The sequence below is a fragment of the Rousettus aegyptiacus genome, unplaced genomic scaffold (genome assembly GCF_014176215.1).
Source record: "Rousettus aegyptiacus isolate mRouAeg1 unplaced genomic scaffold, mRouAeg1.p scaffold_m13_p_4, whole genome shotgun sequence".
In the NCBI taxonomy this organism is placed as follows: domain Eukaryota; kingdom Metazoa; phylum Chordata; class Mammalia; order Chiroptera; family Pteropodidae; genus Rousettus; species Rousettus aegyptiacus.
In genome coordinates, this window is record NW_023416307.1 from 1591219 (window position 1) to 1609948 (window position 18730).

Below are 18730 nucleotides of genomic sequence, written 5' to 3' on the forward strand. Positions count from 1 at the left end.
CTGAGTGTGAGTGAGTGTGTGTGAGTGTGTTTGTTTGCGTCTGTGTGTGAGTGTGTGTGTGTGTGAGTCAGCGTGTAAGTGTGTGTGATTGTGTGAGTGAGTGTGTGAGTGAGTGTGTGTGAGTGAGAGTGGATTGTGTGTGATTGTGTGTGTGAGTGTGAGTGAGTGTGTATATTGGGACCTCCTTGCCTTCTCCCTTTCAGTCTCCCGTGTAAAGGTGCTTCCTCTGAAGGCTCAACTTAAATGCACGTGCTAGAGTCTGGCCACCGTGTGCTAAATGCTTTGCGCCTGTGGTTCTCAACCTTATTTTTTTATGACTCACAGTAGGAAATACATTTTATAACCACAATTCAGGACACACACACACACACACACACAACAAAGCTCCCTAAACAGAACTGGCACTTACTGCACGTGATGCACTCTGGTATTTTCTGTTCTATTGGATTTTTTGATCTTCTGCTTAATTTTGTAAAGGATTGTCATGACCTACTAAACAGCTCCTGTAACCCACATTTAAAAAACCTGCCTTCTCGTCAGTGAATTCCGAAGATCGCCTGACGCATGCAGGTGGGCTTGTTCTTGTCATCTTCACTCTGGAGTGCCATCTGGCCGGAGCCACACGGCTTGGCGAGAGAGAGGCAGGGTCTGCAGCCCGCGGCGGTCTGCGCTCCGCGTCCGGGCTCTTCACCCCGAAAGCCTAGCACTCACCTCCCCGGGCAGCGGGCTGTGTCTCGCGGCGGTGGCCCCGGCGCCGGTCCTCTGCCTCCCTTGGTGCCCCATCGGCGCTTGCGTTATTGATAAGAGGGAGCGTGGTTGGGCCCCCGGCGTGGTTCATCACTTTCTTAAGTGCAGGAGCCACAGTTAGTCATTGCTCTGTCTTCGGAAAACCGGCTATTATGCCGAAGTAGTGGATGTTCGGCAAATGTTGTGCTAAACTCTATTTTGTGGATTATGGCTGTGAGTCATCCAATAGAGAGAGGCTAAGTCGCTGAAGGAAAGTTCTGCTTAATGAGGCGGGAAAGTGTGTTATAAACTTTGGGGCGCTTTCTGTCTCGGAGGAGACAGAGAAAGGCCTGTGCTTTTAGATCACTGCCGTGGCTCTATCTCGGGGAGCTCCTGGCGGATCTCTTTCTCCTGTGACGGCAAAGCTGGAGATCATGGCGATGTGAAGGTCGCCTGAGAACGCACAGTCACGTTCCCCTTACACACGTGCAAATCGTGACTGTTCATCGGAGCCCTGCTGAGGCTTCTGTGTGGCTGGCACGTGCTAGGCCCTCCGTGTGCTTGTGAGTCATCAGATTTTACTCAGCATCTCGTCTGTGCCACCGTCACACGGCTGCGAAAAATAACAACAACAACAGCAAAACACAAGGAAAGCTTCCCTGAGAGAAAGGTGCATCCGAGCATCCCAGAGCAGTGAACGCTGATGCGCATTTTATAAAAACTCTTGGGAAGTGCATGCTTGAAGTTTCCATGGAAATATCTCAGTATTTCACAACCAGTTCTCATGGAAATGGTTCTAACTAATGTTTTCATGCTGTATTTACATCTGTTTGTTTATTAGACTTTGATCTTTCCAGCAGGCGGGCAAAACTGAATGTCATTTACAATCAAGTCCTTTTTTATGGGAGAAGGACTTCCATTGTTTGTCTTTCTTAGTTTTCCATTTTACTGTATGAGTTTCTGGACCTTCAGATTTTTGCAATGAGGATTATTACATTTGTAATAAAGAGCAAACAACAGTAAAAATCGCCAGAGATTCCACGTATTCACTACAGTTTAAAATGCAGTACAGTTTATGGGATAAAATTCTTTAAAAATATACAGATGAAGGTCTAGTCTTCATAATAAGGAGACCAGTGGGTAGCAACTCCCTAATAATATTTCATTTTCTGTAGATTGAGAAATGGTGGTCTCTTGGGTCCTTGTCCATAATGATCTCAGGGACTCTCTAATTTTGTGTAAGGCGAAAGTGACTTTGCAGAAACAGCTTAGTTGAAGAAGTGAATCACTTACTAGGCCATAAGTAAGTGTCCTAAGTTTTCAAATAAACTCCACATTGTGCTTGTTTATTTGGTTAGCAAACCAGGTAACTAAGAGAGTACTTTGGCTAAGGCCTTGAGTAAGACATGGAATAGTTCAGAGGCTACAAACATTGTTAACTACCAGGACTACAGAAAGCAAATATTTAGTAATTGGTTCATTTTAATGCTTCTGAGTGTTTTTATTCTTGTTTCTTAATGTTTAGAAAATTCTTTTGCAATATCAGCATGTTTTCGCTAGGCTATGAAGAAGCGTAGGAAATAAGAGTTTGCCCATGTCTTATGGGGAGTAATCGTAACCCCGGACACAAGGTGTGGTTTAGGGGATGAATATAGCGGGGAAAATCCTGAAGGAAAAGTGACATTAACGTGGTAAGGGGACAGAGTTGTGGAGTAGCTTGTCACCAGCAGAAGCTTTCCTTTTTCTAAGCCTTCCCCAGAAAGCTTTGAGGAGGTCCTGCTTTATCTAGGAAGCTGTTTCAATTATGGTAACCTGGCGGGTAACCATCCTGTCCTGTTGGACATGCAAAGAAATCTCACTCAGAATCACTTATTAAGGAGCGACTAAGTCAGATGTCTCTTCTGGTCTAATATTTTAACATGGAAAGCCTTGGTTGCCATTTATTTTATAATCTAGTCTTTTAAAAATTGTCATCCTTCCCCTTTCACCTGTCATCAATGAACCAGCCAATAACTGCTCAGTCTTTCTGTTGAATCCATATTTTAATTTTTGTATCTTTATAGTGATCATTCAACTTTATTGAGCATCAAGTGAAAACCATCAGTTGCTATAATTGGTCAAAAGGCAGGTGACATGTACTCTAAGGCTGAAAGAAAGCCTAGCCTTTAAAATCCTGTGCCCAATTTTGTACTTTACAGAGCAAAGGAAAAGAGAAGCGAGCCCTGTAAATCTCCTTTGCAGCTGTCCCACAACGTAGCCTCCCGAAGTTTGCAGATAAATTGCCAGCAAGTGTCCTGGCTCTGCGATGGCATTCACTGAGGCTAGGTGGTCGGCGCGAGCTCCCTGAGCGCGCCTCTCCATTGCTGCTGCTGCTGCTTCCCCAGGACCCGCAGATTAAAATGCCCTTTGGATAAGCTAGCCTTGAAAGAGTCCAGCTTTGTGAGCATCTTTGGACTTGGCCCGACATAGACATATGGTACTATTTAAGGAAACAAGTTGGTTTCACATCTTTTTCAATTAAGACGTAATGAAAATAGCTATTTCATCCGGTACTGTATCCCATGCACATGTCGTGTTTATTACTGAGAACGGCCTGTCCCACCAATTTCTTTCTTACATGTCAGAAGTTATGTGATGCCAAACTGGGTCTTTTTGCAGACTTTGTTGGGTAGGTCGTAGCAATCGAGTTAAACTAATAGAGTAATTGACACGGCGGAGTGTGTGACAGCGGTGAAGGGAATAGGGGAGGTTGTAGTAAACGGAGGAGGTTTTGTGAGAAGGCGCCCGGCAACCGTGAGGCTCCCGTGACGCCTGCCTGGCCGGTCGGAGGGCACCCCCAACTCTAAACAGTGACATGGAGACACTCGTTTCTCGCCTCTTCTGGATGTCGACTTTAATTCGCTTGCAAAATATCATAACAATAATTCTTATTTTGGAAGGCCACAAAGTAAAAGATGTCACGTTTGGAAGGCGTTTTAAAAAGTAGCCGACAGTCACGTGTGTAATCGCTACCGCAGGGGGCCGAGTAACGTGCAGAAGAACCGCCTAGGTCGACGCGGATAAGACCGGCAGCTGTAACCGCTTCTCGTTTGGTCCGCGCTGGCCCCCACCCTGGCCCAGAAGGAAGTGCTCTGTGCTGCAGGATTGTCTTCCTTTAGAGACGAAAACAGCGAAACAAAATGAAGATTGAATTCGAAAGTATCATACGTAAGAATTTGGGCAACAGAGGCAAATCTTAAGTTGCTCCGGCCGACTGCTTACTCTTCATGGAAGCCAGGCCATTTCCCTGCCGCTAAAAGGAAAGATTTTATATGATCTGAAAATATTATTGCCCGGTAATTAGAAGAGCTACCCACTTTGTTTATCCCGCTCCGGGGAAAGTGTTCTTTGAATCACTGCTATGAACATTTTATCGACAAAATCAGAGCATTCGCGTTTCTTTTCCTTTTTTTTTTTTTTACTGCATGTGAATAATTAGAGATAGAGCTTTTTAAAGCACCATATTTCTTTGATAGAATTAGTTTTTCATTACAAAGTTAATTGAATTTTCTTAAAGTGGAATTTTCATACATCCATCAGACACGCTGAGTAATTCGATCTGAGCAGCCGGTGACCCCACAGTCATTCTCTGCCCATTTTTCTACTGTATTAAAATAATTTCTGGGTTATTATTACACCCGATTAATACGACAGGCATTTTCTCAGCGCATTCTAGTTAGCGCTTAGCGGGTCCCAACTCTGCCAAGCTGTGAGCCAGGACCGAGGACCCTGGGAATTCGCGGAGGAAGGGGTGAGATGGGGACCACCCCGAGGGGCCCTGAATTGCATCCAGCAGAGGAGGGGTTGGAGGGGGGGTGACGTGTAGGACCGTAATCCACAGCAGAGTAAAGATGAGGACCACAAAAGACGCACGGACGAAGGGCAGATGGGGCGCCCGAGGGGGGGAGCGGTTGGTTAGACGAGTTCGTCTACTGAGCCACGTCACGTGAGGGATTTGGAAGAGAATTCAGCAATTACTGGGGAAACGTCCAGTTTTGCAGACGTGACTAAAGAGCGTTTAAAGTGCTCGGTGGCTGATTTTATCTTATTCACTGGCTAATAAAATACCTTAGACATGAAAAGTTTGCACCAAAACCGCAAGGCGCAGTGGTCCTGGAGTAGAAACTGGTCTGAAGGGCGCAGAGCCCAGGCTTGCCCCGGGGGACCTCGAACCACCAGCGACCTGTGCGCTCTCGTGAGGACTGTGCCGTCAGGGTCCTTGGGGACGCATGGCTCCGCCCGCCAGACCTCACAGTGGCATGAAGGCAGGACGCGGGGACGAGGGCTGCGGGCGTGGGTTTGCCGAGGCTGGCACGCTGGGCTGCACGCCCCACTCCGGGCGCAGTTTACGGGAGGCAAACGTGTCAGAAGTCTTATTTAAAAACCTTACTATAAATCTTTTTTAAAAATCGAATCCATGAAGTTTCCATTTATTTTCCTAGGCATCCCTCAAATATTAATCATGCACTCGACTGTGGCTGGAATAGCTTTAGAAAGGGAATTCTAATGATTTTATTTCTAGGTTTCAGCAGGAATTTGTCAGAATCCTACCTTGCTCATCGTAATTAATCTTCCATTTGCCAAGCCGTGATCATTTCTTTTCCCCGTGGGACAGGAACTTACCTTATAATTTACCTCCATAAATGCCTGTGCATTCAAACTCAGCCGCTGTTACGAGCCTTTGCTATTACTAAGCGTGGCACAAGGGCTTCTGCATAAACTTTCCTACATGACCCAAGGTGGAGAGGTACAGCACAGAAAGTCCACACGGCCGGACCTGGGGGTCCCGCACCTCTGGCCATCCGTCGTCAGCCATGGACCTCCGCCCTGCCAGTGCGGTGGCTTTGTCACGATGCTCCAGCAGCAAAAACTGTGACCGTGCCCTTTGTAAGTGCAGTATTTGTGATAGCTCAGTAGACAGACTAAAGAAATATCCTAAGTGCACGTCTCAAGCAGAATACAGAGTCCTTCCTCAAGAACGCTAGGGCCCGTCCTCGTTACGTGACATCAGCTAGAGAGAAGAGCCTGGTCGCATGGCTCCCTAACCTGTGACGGGCCAAGAAATAAATACCCGGCTGCTAGCTAGAGCCGTGCCCATCGGGAGTGAAGAGTTAACATAAATGTTAGGTTGACTCTAGATTCTGCGGGAGCATCCTGGTTCAGTACTGAGGGAGGGAACAGGCTTGCTCTCCTCAGATGGCTAACAGAAATGTGTGATAGGTGCGGAAGAACCAACAGCCCCAGGCCACAGATGGCCCGCCTGCTCCATCATGCCCGATGCGAGCAGAATTAAACGGCCGCCACGGGGCAGCCTCCCCTTCGGGGACCGTGGCGAGCCATGGGCCTGCCCCCGAAGCTTTCTCGACGTCCTTCGTTCTGTATTTCCGCGGGTCAGAAGGGAGCATATCCAACCCCTTCCTTAAAACAAACGTTTAGCCCAACTGCACTGCAGTCATCCATTCAAGGTTAATTCGCATTTTAGGCACAACGAAATATTCTAGAATGGCTAACATCTCTGTCTTAACTCTGAAGGTAGGGAGACTGAAGGGTTAAAGACAGCCCAGAAGAAAATTAATATTTAGATATTTAAACATTGAGAAAAGTGTCTTTCTTCCCACCCCACAAATGTCTCCTTCTGCCATGTTTGATTAATTAATCCCTGAGAAACTGCATTGGAAGTTTGCTTTTCTATATGCTACGGCTCTTTAATCCTGTTGCCCTCAAAAGCCAGGCTTCGCTTCGTTCCCTTCTGCCTCTCCGTGCTCATTTAACGCTTCAAAGTCTTTTTCTTGTAGCAGCCTAGATGAAGCATCAGGAGAAATCTGGGTATAAAGTTGATTCCGTCTCATTGAGCATTCCCAGCATTTGGAAAAGAGTGTCACATAATGAAATGCATGTAGAGTTCGGCAAGTCGACTTCAACGTGATTAGATCATTGTATGGGGAAATCTGGTATCCAGTCGAAAGGCAATTAATGGAGTGTAAATACCATCAATGCTATAGTAGCTCATATTAAAATATTGAGGAAATGTTTCATGAGGAAGCGGTATTTGTCATCCCTCTTTCACGGAATGTTTCGGCTTGCGTTAGGATAAGGATTTAGCCGCATAGATTTGCTTTACTACTCTAAGTGACTTCTGATTACTTTTTTCCCCATTTAGCACTTTTCCTCTTACCAGTTGCCACCTCTCGAACTTGTGAACAGTGGCTAAATTATGCACCTTCTCTAGATAAGTGATGCTGATTAAAATACGTACTATATAATTAGCGGTCCACTCGTCTACCGGAGGCATCTCACACCTATGGGCTTCCCTCGGAGATGTCCAGTCTCCTATAAGTCCACGTGGAAGCATCCTTAACCCACCAAACCGGAGGTGACAGCCGGTCCCACCCAGCACGGCCTCTCACGCTGAGATCGGGGCTAGCCTTCGTCACCGGGGCTAGCCGTGAGCCCTCTCACGCGGGACTCACCAGGCCCCACCAGTCCTCACATCCTTCCAGACTCCAAGTGCTCTGAGCAGTTTCTTTGGAGCTCCGCTGCCCCATCACCTCTAGGCGATAGAAAGAAACATGAAAAGCAGCCATCGAAAAGGCATGTTATGTCGGTGTGGACATCTCCCCGGAAACGAGAGGGTCCTGCTCCTGACTCGGCCTCCCCGGAGGCCCTGAGACGGACGACGGGCAGACGCTGCGCAGGTGATCGCAAGTTTCTCGTTAGGGAAGAAGGAGCTGGCATCTTTGGAACCGTTCTCACCTTGTAAGGCCATTGCTAAAACTTCAAGACGACAGCAAAGGTCACATTTTACATCCAGTTATATGTATATTACAATGATGGCGAATCAGCGCTTCGGCTGTTTGAACTGTTCAGTTGGCAACTTCCCGATCGCCCTTCTACTAACTGAAAAGCTGGTGCCTAATTACGGCGGGCGTCAGGGAACACACCGGCACCAAAGGGTGGTGACAGCGTGCGGACATGGGGACCCGGGACAGCCTGCCACTCGCTGTCCCGATCCACAGTGAAACGTCGTTCCAACGCGAGGAGGTTTACGTAAATAAACCGTTTCCTCTTTTAGCTTTTGGTCAATCTCCTATATAAATGGTGAAACGAATATCGTTACATAAGGAGTCATATTTTCATCCTAGATTTTAGCCATTCTTTGTGTTGCAGGTAAAAATTAAACAAAATGCCTGTTTTGGGCATTTTGTCAAGGACAAATAGTACCTTACAGGCAGAATGCTTACAGAGTTTTAACTAAAAGTTACGTATTCTTCACGGAAAGTCCTCATTTTATAAATATGTTTTAATGCCACGTTGATGCTTAGTATTCACTAAGTGCGGTGGGTGTAACTGGCGCATCCTCGACCTTTGTGAAATTAATTTGGCAGCAGCACGGCCTCGGGATACAAGAACACGAGGACACAGACTGTCGCCAGGGGTCGCGGGGGAACGAGCCAGATGCCTCCGAACTCGTGAGGGGTTCGTTTTTCTCATGATCTTGTGAAGACAAGTCGGGACTGGTGGTGTAAGGGCAGGGACTGCGAGCGGACAGGCGGGGTACAGGCGTGTGCACACACATGCACACGGGAACGCTCGCGTGTATGCTCACCTGAGGAATCGGTGCGGCAGCCCCGTGGGCTCCCTTCAGTCCCGGGACACCGCGTCGCTGTGCGTTAACTGTTTGACAGTGAGCGTTTCTCCGACTTTTTCATGCGGGAGCACAGGGCGGATCCCGAGTGGGAAGGGCGGTGCACACCTGCATGCCCCGTCCGGCTGCGGAGCGGGTGTTGCAGGCCGTGCACCTGCCAGGGCTGCGTGCGGCTTCCTCGCCAGCCCACGAGGGCGCAGAAGGCCCTGCCTGTGTCCGGCCGCGTGGATGGGCAGCGCGGAGTGTGAGGGACCACGCTGGGCCAGGCTCGAGCCTCTGCCACCCTTGTCTGGCATCGCGACCTCAGCCACTCGGTCTGTACCTGAGTTTTGTTGTCTTGGTCCGATTTCATAACAAAATGCCACACTGGATGGCTTTAAAAACATGTTTATTTCTCATAATTCAGGAGGCCGGGAAGTTCAAGATCGGGGCGCTTGCAGGTCTGGCGTCCGGTGAGGATCCGTTTGCCGGTGTTTTGTCGTATCCTTACAGGGCAGGTAGAGAGCTCTGATCTCTTCATCGCCTGCAAGGGCACTCATCCCATTCGCCCCCATTCCCATGACCTCCGCCCTCATGACCTGTCACCTCCCAAAGGGCCCAGCTCCGCATACCATCACGTTAGGGATTAGGACTTCAACGCGTGAATTTGGGGGAGCAGATACTCAGTGGCATCCCTCACCTGTTCGATGGATCACCTGTCAGCCTCCCTGTTCACATGGCTTCCCTCAGGAAGAGTTGTGGCCGGAGTCTGTCTCCTTTCGAGTGCCATCAGGCCTCATGTATTTTTGAAGCTTTCTTACTAAGTTCATAAATGTTTCAGGTCGCTCTGTCCTCGTGATGAATCTATCCCTTTATCATTATGAAATTACCTTCTTTATCACTAGTAATATTCTTTGCTCACAAATCTATTTTGTCTGATACTCACATAGCCATTGTATCACATTTTTTATTTGATTAGTGTTAGCAGGGAACAGCTTTTCTGTCCTCTTATTTTTAACCTACCTGTGTCTCTGTCTTTGAAAAATATTTCTCGAAGGCAGTATATAGTTGGGTATTGCCTTTATATCCGGTCTCACACTCTCTGCCTTTAATTAAGATTTTAAATCTTTACGTGTAATATAATTATTGATACATTGATAAAGGTTTAAATCTATAATCTTGCTACCTGGTTTTGTTCTTGCCTTATTTGTTTTCTTTTGACTTTTTCTGCCTTCTTTGGATTGATATAATATTTTTATAATTCCATTTTATTTCTTTCCTTGGCTCATTAGCTTTATTTTGCTCTTAATTTTATAATTTTAGTGGTTTCTTTAGGATCAATAGCATACACCTTCAGCATGTCACACTCTGCTTTCAAGTGATGTTATACGCATCACATGCTTTCAGGATTTATCCAAGCTAAGCATGTATCAGGACCTCATTTTTTTCTTTTGTTAAATAATATTCCATTGTATGGTCATGACACATTTTGTTTATCCACTTACCTATCGGTTGATGGATATTTGGGTTATTCGCATCTGGAAATTTTTTACTGGATGTCAGACATTGTGAATTTTACTTTGTTGGGTACTATGTATTTTTATCCTGTACATGTTTATTTTTTACTTTTTTTCTGAGATGCAACTAAGTTACTTAGTGACGACTTGCTCTTCGTAAATCTTGCTTTTAATACTTGTGAGGCAGTACCAGTGTGCTGCTCCGTCTGGGGCTCATTACTCCCCACCACTGAGGTAAGATCGGGGTGCACCGTGCCCTGCACCCCGCGAACCTGGACGGTTTCCAGCCTGGCCGGTGGGCGCAGGCGCGACTCCCAGCCCTGTGAGGCCACGGGGCGCCGTGACCTCCGGTCCCTGCAGCTGGTCCTCCCCTGGCCTGTGCGTCCCCATCCCCGTGGCCGGCTTCGTCACGCGGGCGCCCGGCTCTGCTCGGCGCGGCCCTTTCTCTGGGTGCCTCTTCCCAGCCCTTGGTCGCGTGAGCCCCGCTCCGTGCTAGTCGCTCCGCCCCGTGTCCTCGCCCTGGGCCAGCTGCGTGGCTGGCTGCTCTGCGCCATGGACACCGTCGCAGTCGCACGAGGGCCTCGGGGCTCCGGCTTCGCTCGTGGTCCCCACACCTCACAGGTCGCCGTCCTTGTGTGCTTCGTCTGTTCTTGGGTCGTCTCGGGCGTGGAGCGTAAATCTGCTCGTTACTCCATCCTGGCGGAACGCAGAGGTGCAGTCTGTTTTCATGGCTTAAAGTGTTGATTTACTCATCAGTGGCTGGCAAAGCTGCTGGCTAGAGAAATACAGACCCCGGGGAGACAGACCTGTGGATCGCAATCCGGCCTTTTAGAGGAGGCTCCGCGGCGACTTCTGTTTCTTACGGCTGATAATGCGTTAATAACCGTTCTCTCAGGAAAGCCCTTTGTGTCGCTTGCCTCCTTGAATGTGGGAACGTTTATGTCTCCTCACAGGTGATCAGCGAGTTCGAAGCCTCTCCGGACTCATTTTCCTACCGAATCCCTAACCTGAGCCGGAACCGCCAGTACAGCGTCTGGGTGGTGGCCGTGACCTCGGCGGGGAGAGGCAACAGCAGTGAAATCATCACGGTAGAGCCCTTAGCGAAAGGTGTGCCCCCGTCGCGAGGAGCCTGTTCTCAGGTCTCTGTTCCCTGGTGCCCGAAAAGTCAGGTAAACCAGATGGCAGCATTTCGGCCCGGGCAGCAGAGCTGCCGCTAGTGGCGCTGGGCATCTGTGCCAATCAATCAAAAGAGAATCCCCCCGAAGGCAAGCGCAGCACTCAGGGAGGGCGGCTTTGCAGCTCGGCGTGTCTCTGGGGAAATGCGAGAGCGAGCCCCCCTCGACCCTCAGCGTAGGTGGAAATCCTGGCATAGCCGCCTCCTAAGGAAGTTCTACTTTCGTCGAAATCAGGTATCGCACTTCTTAAAGACAAACGTCTGTAGTTTGGTCTACGGAATTTGGAACCTTACGAAAGTAAGAAAATCACTAGTTCTTCTATCAATAGAATACTGTGCACAAAGGTCTTAAGTAACAGTGAGAACTTGGAGTCACCGAAGAGTAAAAAGTACCTACGAGTAAATATCTTTACAGTGAAATATTTTACTGGTTCTGAAAAGCACATACTTGTAGGCGCAGAATATTCTTATTCTGCTTCTGGGAATTGCTGCCTTCCACAGTTTACTACTCATCACGAGTAAATATAGTTACATCATGATTCCAGACCAGCAAGAGACGCCCCCGAGATTTTGGAATACAGCACAATGGCAATTTATTAATAATAAGGCTTATTATTGTAAATTATATTATAAAATTCCGGGATTCCCATTTGACCTCTAAGAGCTCTTATGTCTATTAATGCGGAAGCTAAGAAAGAGGCCAAATAAAAGAGCAAGGGAATAAAAAAGAGTCGCGTCCCATTTTTGAAGTTAGAAAGTAAGGATATGGTTGGTAGGAAAATAAATTAATGGGGTTTTTGGTCTATCACACTCTGCTCGTGATGCCCAGCCGCCCTTACTACACACGTCCCAGTATTTAGAAAACAGCGGTCGTCGGTGGGCATCACGGCCGCACCGTGGGATGCGGGGGACAGCGCCCCGAGGCACGGGCCGAGCAGTAGCTTGGCCTCCTCTCCGTCTTCGTGCCTGGCCCGAGGACGTGACGTGCTCAGAGGAGGCACAGCTGCAACCCACTCGTCTAGAGAGACCCAGTGCCGTGTGGCCGTTCAGTAGATGATTCTGAGTGTCTGTCGTATGTCGGGCACTACACTAGGGACACAGGGTGATTTTGTTGAAGGAGTCTGACTGCCGAAGCCGATGCCCCAGAAATGTCAGTGCTTAACGTAATAACACTGTCAGACCGGCATAGATATATCTGGACAGGTGGCTCTCCTGGGTGGCTCGCTCCACGTGGTGACTCAGGGATCCAGGCCTCTTTCATCCTGTGACGTGATGTCCCGGCGTGGAGGTAGAGAAAGAGGCCTGGAGGCTGGTTAGGAGGTTTTCTTGGGTGTGTAGCGCTGTGTAGAATGAAGGCATGAGCCCTGCCTGCGTTCAAAGTGGAAATGAAGCCAGTCGGGATGTCCTGAGGAAAAGGAGACGAGGTTTGCCGAGTACATGGAGGTGTCTTCCAAGGACTGTATAAAACACGCAGGTTTACCGTGCGGCCTTGTGGAGCTCACGGATGGGCAGGGACGCAGCCGACAGAGCACGGCAAAGCGTGTGTGCGATCACAGCTGCGTTCAGTGCCGCAGAGAAGTATGCAAGGGCCGCACTTAGAGCGTTAGAGGGGTGGATGGCCTTGGCCACGCGAGGGCGGCTGGACGCACGGCGGGGAGAAGCTGCCGTCGCAGCATTCGGAGGCCCCCATCCTAGAGGGAGTCTGGCACGTGGGGAGCACAGTGCCGGTCCCTGGTGAGCCTCGGGAGGGGAGCGAGGGAGGAAAGCAGAGGCCTGGCCGTGCCATATGAGGGGCTTCAGGTGAAATAGGGAGACACATGGCTTGAGGAGCGCCATGTGCCCTGGAGGCCCAGGCCCCGCCAGGCAGGGTGCCGTCCCCGTGTGCCTGAGGGCCCCGCCCCTAGGACGAGCAGCTGCGGTTGGCCCCTCGGTGGGGAAATGTAGCTCCAAACACAAGGTTGGGGTTCGCTGTACTGTTGCTGCACAAAGCGGCCCGGCTTCTGAGCCCGCTGGCCTTCTCTCTTGCCCGCCACGCTCCGAACAGCAAAGACAGGAGTTGTTTGGTGGACCTTGGTGACAAGGTCTGCCTTGTAGACCCAGGTGACACCGTAATGAGCTGGCGCTGGGAGCCCCACTTTTCCTGGAACCCAGGGCTTTCCTGGGGAGTCTGCTGCCCCTTACATACACCCTTTGACCAGTGCAAACCCTCAAACCCGAAATAGTGCAGGGGTCCCAGCTCTGGTTGCGTTTTTACGGGTCCAGAATCAGATCGGGGCCTTGTTCCGCCTGCAGGCTTCCTGTCTGGGCCTCCGGCCGGGCTGAGGTTCCAGAGGGGGCGTCCCAGGAAGAGTCCCCAGTGCATGGCGGAGGCAGGGAGACAGCTCTGCCTCTGGGAGACGGTGTCCCGGTGCCTGTGAGCTGCGTGTCTCACTCAGGGCGGTGGCGCAGGACGGCGGGGAGGCCCCTGCTGGCACGGGTACACCCCGGGTCCTCTCCTCTCCACCTTCCGGGCCCTCCCGCGACTTGGGGACCGCGCCAGTGCCGGATGCACCTGGCAGGGGCTCCCATGTGAGCCTCTGAGTCACTGTCCCCAGAAAACAGTTGTCCTTTACGAGAAGTCATTCCGAAACATTTGTTTTCCTTGACGTTTGTGCGGAAGATCAAGCTCTGACAGTAAAGTGAGGAGGGGACCACAGGCTCGCTGAGGAGAAGTTTCCAGTTTTACTGCTTCTTGCCTTTTGGAGCTTTGTGTTTGTATTGTCTGTTCTCTCAGATATTAAAAGTGTATTTTAATGTGCAGTTTCGGGTGTTGAGATAGATCGTTTAATAAAGTGCTTCGAAGACTAATCGGGCTCATAGAAAACACAGCTCGGAGCTGCTGGGCCTACGAAGCCCCAAATATTTCATTTGAACTCCTCATATTCAGTTGACAGAAGGGAAATGTGCTGCAGTCGGGCTTTTTGGCTGTTCGTACGTCCTCACAATGAAAACCCCTCATGCACAACATTCCCGGGGAGCGGCGCCGGCAGGCGTGACGTGAGTGGGCGGTGCGGCGCTCATCCTTTTGGGGGGGCATTGCCGCGCTGGGCAAAGGCGTCTCGGCCTGCGCGGAGACGGGTCCGTGGGCTAACTGGCCTTCCTCTCTGCTCGGTGCTCCAGCTCCCGCACGAATCCTGACCTTCAGCGGCACGGTGACCACTCCGTGGATGAAGGACATCGCCTTGCCTTGTAAAGCTGTCGGGGACCCTTCTCCAGCAGTGAAATGGATGAAGGACAGGTAACCAGTAACCCGATGTGTGCCGTCAGCGAAGCCCTGAGAGCGAGTCAGCGGCAGCGCGTGGGGCCGGGGCTCGGAGTTTGCACTCGTTCACACTAGCAGAAGCTGGGAAACCCACCGGCTCCTCCATCGTTGGCAGGGAGGGGTTAGCTTCAGCCCCGGAAGGCCCTGATGGGTTACATAAATCCTCTGTAAATTCAGAGCCTTGAAATTCGTTAGAGAGTGCTTACAAGGAAAATCGTCTAACCAACCCAGCGTCCTCTGTGGAAGTTTCCTGCACCTTGTTTCTGGTGTGACGAAGGCGAACGTACCCAAGGCTGTGTACGACTGAGCGCCCATCTCCTCTTCTCCCAAGGCGATGGACCAACTAACCCCGACTCGGATGCTTCGAGAAATACCTGTGAGAAAGGCAGTACATTAGGACTTCGCTAATGTAAAATCTGGCTTTCCACGCTCAGTCGTCATTATTAAAATAATAGCAGCCAAGATGGAAGGGAGGAAATGGGCGAGAGCCTTTCTGTCTGTGTGACTTTTCAAAGTGCTTTCTCTCTATTCAGGGGAAGAAGTTAGGCTATAAATACAGGGCTGAGAATTCACTAATGAGCGCAGAGGTTGGCTAGAAGATGGATTTAGTAGAGTACCTATTTTCAGATAAAAGCACTTAAAAGATAAAACCGTTGCAGTAATGGTCTTGGTCCAGCGACCACTTTCCTCATTTGTTTTAAAGTCGGTTAATCCAAAGGAAATGAAGGAGCTCCCAAGGTCGGGTGGCGTTCTGCCCGATGTGGGGGTGACCCCGGAGGCCTGAACAGCGCCACTGTGGCTGCAGTTACGATGGGGAGGGGACTCTCTTCATGCTAGGATGGACTCCCCCCCCCCCCGACGTACCACAGTTCATTTCCATGTCAAAATCGTTAACAACCGTAACCAAGTGCATCTACAAGACATCCCAAAATGTAGCCATCCCTGTATGATCTGTTTGAAACGGCACTTCTGCCCACGGCAGAAATCCCCAAAGAGAGGAGTCACTGGTGCCTCTGGGGACACAACGGGCATGGACATATGCGAGGGGCCGGAAGCCGGGCCCCGGGCACAGACCCCACCTCAATGCAGCACTTGTCACAGAGAACAGAGCTAAGCGCCTCAGCGGCTCCCGTGGTAGGATCGCATAATCACAGTTTAGTTCTTACCTAACACGAGCTTCCGCCCGTGTCGTTGGCTCCAAAGGGGGTCTTCTGTGCTCTTCCCCAACCTCAGCTAATTTGGAGTGTAATCTCTTTAATCTGTGCCTTTTTCTTCCTGTGAGGCAGTAACGGGACGCCCAGCCTGGTGACGATTGATGGGCGAAGGAGCATCTTCAGCAACGGGAGCTTCGCCATCCGCACGGTGAAGGCGGAGGACTCTGGCTACTACAGCTGCGTCGCCAACAACAACTGGGGCTCCGACGAGATCATCTTAAATCTACAGGTGCAAGGTACAGAGTGCCGCACTCTTCTTGGTGACGTTTTCTGTACGTGTGTCTGTGGGCAGAGAGGAGAGTGAGCAGATGTAAAAATCAGCCTTTAAAGCACTGATTGCTATTATCATCTGACCAAAAAAAAAAAAAATACATATTCATTTTGGAAAATAGAATTAAACAAATCAAAGGAAATCAAAAGCATTTATATTCCCAGAGACAACACCAATTACGTTTTCACGTGCAGAGAGCCTGGTCTCATTTTTCTTTCCATGCGTATCGCTGAGAGAGTCCTTCTTAATAAGTTCCGCTACTTGTGTTTTTCCCTTTGCATAAGTATAAATGTAACCCAGAAAACACAAATGGAAAATAAGTCTGAGTCAACGTCTTTTAGATCTTCTAATTATTTAAATTGTTACATGCAATATATAAAAAGAACACTAACTAAAACTGTGTTGCCGTAATATGTAATTCTGTAATACAGCATATGGAATTTTTTTGATATCACACACAAAAAAATTCATAACCAATTCAAGATTGTAAATTAAAATCAAGTGTAAAATCCCAAATGGCCACCGGCTGGGTTCTGATGTGGATGTAGAGCCATCTTTTATTAGTAGAAAAATCAAAGTGTATGTTTCTTTGGACTTAAGGGTTCACATTAATAATAAAAGCAATAATGTCCTCAGCGGGATGGAAGGGGAGGATAAGAACTACATTTTTTTAAAAAAATCCAAAATGGATCTGGAATTTCAAGTTGATTGAAGTCAGCAGAATTCCAAGGCATTTTGGAAGACAGACACTACATTCAGACTCTAAAGAGATGGGGCAATTTTTTATGCTTTGGGGTTAAATATCAGACTTCTGTGAGAGGAAGAGAGAAGGACATTTTACCTGCAGTTATTATATAATTCGGATAACCCGATTCTGAATTCCTCCAGCGTCTCTGTCCTCAGAGCTAGTCCAAAGCAACATCGAGGCCTGTTGGTTAGAAGTCCATGTTCTTCAAACCTCGTGTGAGCATCTGAATTATGTGCTGCCGCTCAAGGGCACGCCTTTGATTTTTGGAGCTGAGCGGGCGGGCGTGTGTGTGTGTGCGCGCTCCCACGCACACGTGCGTGCGCCGCATCTTGTAGCAATAGCTAAGAGAGTGGAGAATTTTGCAGATCTTTTTCCTGCAAGTCACTCTTCCCTCCCTCCTTCGCGTCCCCAAGAGCAGCACGGCTGGGGTTGCCGTTTGTCTTTCTCACGTGAATCGTGGCTGAAATTCAGGGTAAAACTATGCACAGATCCTTTGTAAGTTTGAAGAAGGTTTCAGTTGGTGATGAACGAGGCATAAATTCAAGGAATCGGTAAGGAAATGTGTTAGATTTAAATCCAAATAGAAACGTGGTGGAATTTTCTTTAAACAATAGATTCACTCTGTTCTATCTCTTTAGCCCAGGATATCAACTAAATAGACATTTTGACAGAAGTGAGTTGCATGTTTTGGCAGCCTCAAACACTTATTTAATGAATGGCTGTTAAAAACGATTTGGTAAATGACTGTTAAAGGAGATTAAAGATGTGAAAAACTGATTCTTGTTTTCTAAAATCTGTTTCCTGTCCAGTCCCCCCAGATCAGCCTCGGCTCACAGTGTCCAAAACCACGTCGTCTTCCATCACCCTCTCCTGGCTCCCCGGGGACAACGGGGGCAGTTCCATCAGAGGTAATAAGGACGGGAGTGTCCACACTCACGGGTTAATGGTTATCGTCCACAGGCCGATAAGCGACATCGTCATCAAATAGCTTTATGTTAGTTTATTCCTCCAAAAAAGGCCACGTGATTCATTCTTCCATTACCTAAACAAGAAACTACACCTCTATTATATGGTATTTGTTGGAACTCCTCATGCATCCAAGGAATCCCATTCACAAAATTATTATTGTGCATCCGACCTGAGTGAAATATTCACAGACACACACACACACACACACACACACACACAAAGCAAACACAAATTTGGTACTCTCTCCCCTGAGGCTCTACATGCCATTGTTTTCCCCACATCGTCAACACTACATCATTCGTTCATTCTTGTGCTCAATCATTCATTCAAGCAACCATAGTTACTGTTCTCGTAAAATCTTAAAATGTGGAGAACTTCGAGTTTAGATGGAAAATGATCTACTCACGCAAATTTTTTGCAATGAGTGCACAGTAAAGAGAATAAAGGGCGTGTGCACTCAGGAATGAGTAGCACGGTCATTGCAGCGTGAGTGCAGCTGGGAGAACGTCACGCCGGGCCAGCCGTAGACCCGGGAAGGGGAGCCAGTCCGTCCGGGCAGGAGGCCGAGGACGCACCAGAGGGAAGGGCTGCGCGACGACGGAGGCCCGGGGCGGGCGGGGACGGCAGGCCTAGATTCCGAGGACAGAGGACGGGTGAGGAGACCACGGGAAGTGCAGGGCGTTTAGGGGTGCGGCCGGGGGGGCCTGGCGCCAGCGCCTTCCGGCTCGCGAGAGTCGCTGTGTCTCTTCCCAGCGCTGTGCTTGGCGGCGGCGGCGGCCGGCCTGGGGTTATCCACACGCCAGAAACCGGGGACATGACCCGTCAGGGCTCTGTGTTCTTGTCAAGAGCCAGTTGTTAAACATTTATTAGCACGCCACTCGGGTGAAAGGAAGGGCCTCCCTCTTTTTTCAAAAGAAAATAAAAAGGTGAGATTATCATTTAAAAATAGTTGCGTGATTGGGGTGAGGGCGCGTTTGTGGGCCTGAGGCGCGTGGGGAGGGCTTGCGCCAGCCGCGGAGCGAGCGCACAGGGCGTCGTCAGCAGACGCACCGGCTCGCCGCCCCGTGGGAGGGGGGCCCAGCTGCGGCCGAGTGCGACATCGGACAGCTGGGGAGAAAGGGGGATCACGGGTGACCAGAGTTGACGG

The 18730-nt window shown here is 49.4% G+C and overlaps 1 protein-coding gene across 1 annotated transcript in view; it reads left to right on the forward strand.

The window, feature by feature from the left end:
• DSCAM (DS cell adhesion molecule) overlaps positions 1 to 18730 on the forward strand; it is a 510406-nt gene that overhangs the window by 445017 nt on the left and 46659 nt on the right. The window contains exons 21-24 of the mRNA XM_016121720.2: positions 10860 to 11013; positions 14240 to 14357; positions 15668 to 15831; positions 17424 to 17522. Of these exons, the coding sequence (XP_015977206.1) occupies positions 10860 to 11013; positions 14240 to 14357; positions 15668 to 15831; positions 17424 to 17522 (535 nt within the window). The remainder of the gene's footprint in view (positions 1 to 10859; positions 11014 to 14239; positions 14358 to 15667; positions 15832 to 17423; positions 17523 to 18730) is intronic.